The sequence below is a fragment of the Rhipicephalus sanguineus genome, chromosome 3, assembly GCF_013339695.2.
Source record: "Rhipicephalus sanguineus isolate Rsan-2018 chromosome 3, BIME_Rsan_1.4, whole genome shotgun sequence".
Taxonomy (NCBI): domain Eukaryota; kingdom Metazoa; phylum Arthropoda; class Arachnida; order Ixodida; family Ixodidae; genus Rhipicephalus; species Rhipicephalus sanguineus.
Genome location: NC_051178.1, coordinates 64,355,969 through 64,358,227, shown reverse-complemented (window position 1 = coordinate 64,358,227; position 2,259 = coordinate 64,355,969). Strand labels below are relative to the sequence as shown.

Here is a 2,259-nt window from a genome sequence, read left to right as displayed (position 1 = left end):
TGATCCGACCTGGGGTCCGGGCAGGTAAGCTTGGTCTAGTGTCATTTCATGCTCTTTAACACATGGCAGACAAAAAATTTCTGGGGAGGGGGCACGGGCCGGGTGTGCCCCCCCCCCCCGGCTACGCCACTGAGCAGTACACGGGACATGACGTACAGCCGCCTAAATCTTTAACTAGCGTGCGCCAGCGGCGAGTTTTCTGTGCGTCAGCGCCAAATGGCGGAGTCAAGTTGCAAACAGGGCGAGGGTAAGCTCATGATCCCAATCCATGTTCAGCTGGGATCATCGTCTGCTGAGCTGCTCCTTCTTAAAGGGACACTGAAGGCAACTAACAATTTATGTCAGAGTGAAAGCTCAGTGTATGACAACGTCTAAAACGGCAATATTATCAACAGCAGTGCCCTACTTACCGAGAAATTAAGCTAAATGTATCACACGATACGGGCGGGAAATTTTGGAAATGATCCCGATGACGTGAGAGAGTCCGACTACAATTAAGCACTCGTAATCAAACTAGGTGCAATAAAAAAAGAACCTTCCGTGCATCAAGAGACGTAATAAAATGCTGCTTTTTTGTTTCTGCTTGATTCATGGAAAAAAGAACCTCCTTGGCGTTGCCATGGGGAACGCGCGCGTGGTTCAAAGGTTTCGTTTTCGCCGAACTGCGCTTCACCCGGCGCCCTGATTCCCTCACGCGGTCGCGTCTCAGTGGCAGTTTCGGTATCGCGTACTGCCGCGTGTGTTTTGCGCGCTCGTGGAAGTCGCTCTGACAGAAAGTTCGAGAAAATGCCGCATGCATGTGATGTTGCCGGATGCCCGAATGGTGCACGTCGCCGCGCAGTAAAGGCGGGCAATAGGGTGTATGCACGACCGGCATCGACAGCGACATGCAGGCAAGTCTCGCTGTGCACTCTGGGTAATCCCCCATTTTGAAGCAATAACAAGCAGACGAGCAAAGTAAGCTGTCATGGTTTACTGCGCCGTTGTAGGCTGCAAAAGCCGTACGTACACCAAAGCCGAGAAAGAGAAGGCTAAGCAGAACAGTCAGAACCTCAGCAACTTTCGGTTTTTCAAGATTCCAAAGGTGCGGGTTCATGAATGCGGCAAGACGAGGCAGCTGTCGCAACGCCGGCAGCGCGAGTGGATCGCCTGCCTCAAGAGGAAGGGTGTCGCCGATAATCCGCAGAAGTACAAAGTGTGTTGCCGACACTTTTTATCAGGTATGTAAGTCTCGCACCTATGTTACCTATTTTAAGGCGCTGCCCGTTCCTGTCATTGTGCACCGCGAATGCAGGCATTGCTTTGAGGAGAGCGTTGGTGTACTCTGTTTCGCAGGGCCACAGTCTCCAGTGGGTGCTGCTGGCTCTCCAAGGGCTTTTCGGCTCACGAGCTGCACTGGCATCGGCACCTAATCGTCGTTTTTTCATCCACAACGCGAAATACATTTTAGCGATATGCCTCACATCCAATTTCCTGATGTGCGTCGGCAGCCACGAGTTGGCGCTGTTCGTGCACGAACGCTCCTGCCGCACGCGCACGCCGTACTCTACGTAAAAAAGCAGTGCCGCGACATGGGAGCACGCCTCGCCGTTCCCGGCCATGCACGTACAGTGCGCGGCAACGACTTCACCGTCGCACTTGCACAGGGCCTATGAATCCACAGGTGGCTTGTTGAGGCTCTGCGAGTGGTTGACCTGGGCAAAAAGATCACATTGTATTCTGCTAGAAGAATAAAACGCTTTAACGTACCTTTGTTTTGAGAATCACGGAGTCTGAGGAAACTTCCTTAACCGATGGCTCGAGCATCCAACCGCTGGTCACAATATTGTGGCCTTCTAATCCTTTTTGAGCCTTTAGTTGCTGGCGGGTAAGGAAGTTGGTCCTCAAAACAAGGAACTCGCTTATGTCTGCGGCGTCGATTCGCGGCCACAGGTTGACGTCTCTTACTCAGTCGCTTTCCCGAAGCTCAAAGGGGTCCACACCACACGGCAACTTTCTCACTGTAGCGCGCCTGGTCTTTGACGCACAGCGTCGCTGCATAATCCGTTTGATCATGCGTCATTTTGCCGCAAAACAATGTTGCATTCTTGCACAGAGATGCCAAACCTCACGCCCGAAGACCGACTGCGACCACACATCGACGACCAGCCCACAAACGTTGCCTGCTTTGGTCTGCTTGTTATTGCTTCAAAATGGCGAATTACCCAGAGTGCACAGCGAGACGTGCCTGCATGTCGCTGTCGATGCCTGTCGTGCATA

The 2,259-nt window shown here is 52.6% G+C and overlaps 1 protein-coding gene across 1 annotated transcript; it reads left to right on the top strand.

Annotated features, from left to right (window-relative positions):
* Positions 1-966: 966 nt before the first annotated feature.
* Positions 967-1,609, top strand: LOC119384954 (uncharacterized). Its single transcript, XM_037652562.2, has 2 exons — positions 967-1,220; positions 1,336-1,609. The coding sequence occupies exons 1-2, from the start codon at positions 968-970 to the stop codon at positions 1,410-1,412; spliced, it is 330 nt and encodes a 109-aa protein (XP_037508490.1). The 5' UTR covers position 967; the 3' UTR covers positions 1,413-1,609.
* The last annotated feature ends 650 nt before the right edge of the window (positions 1,610-2,259 follow it).

Excerpts from the sequence above, each read along its gene's own strand:
- LOC119384954 (XM_037652562.2), top strand. The coding sequence starts at position 968 with ATGGTTTACTGCGCCGTTGTAGGCTGCAAAAGCCGTACGTACACCAAA. Across the intron at positions 1,221-1,335 it reads TTGCCGACACTTTTTATCAG|GGCCACAGTCTCCAGTGGGT; the intron begins GTATGTAAGTCT and ends TCTGTTTCGCAG.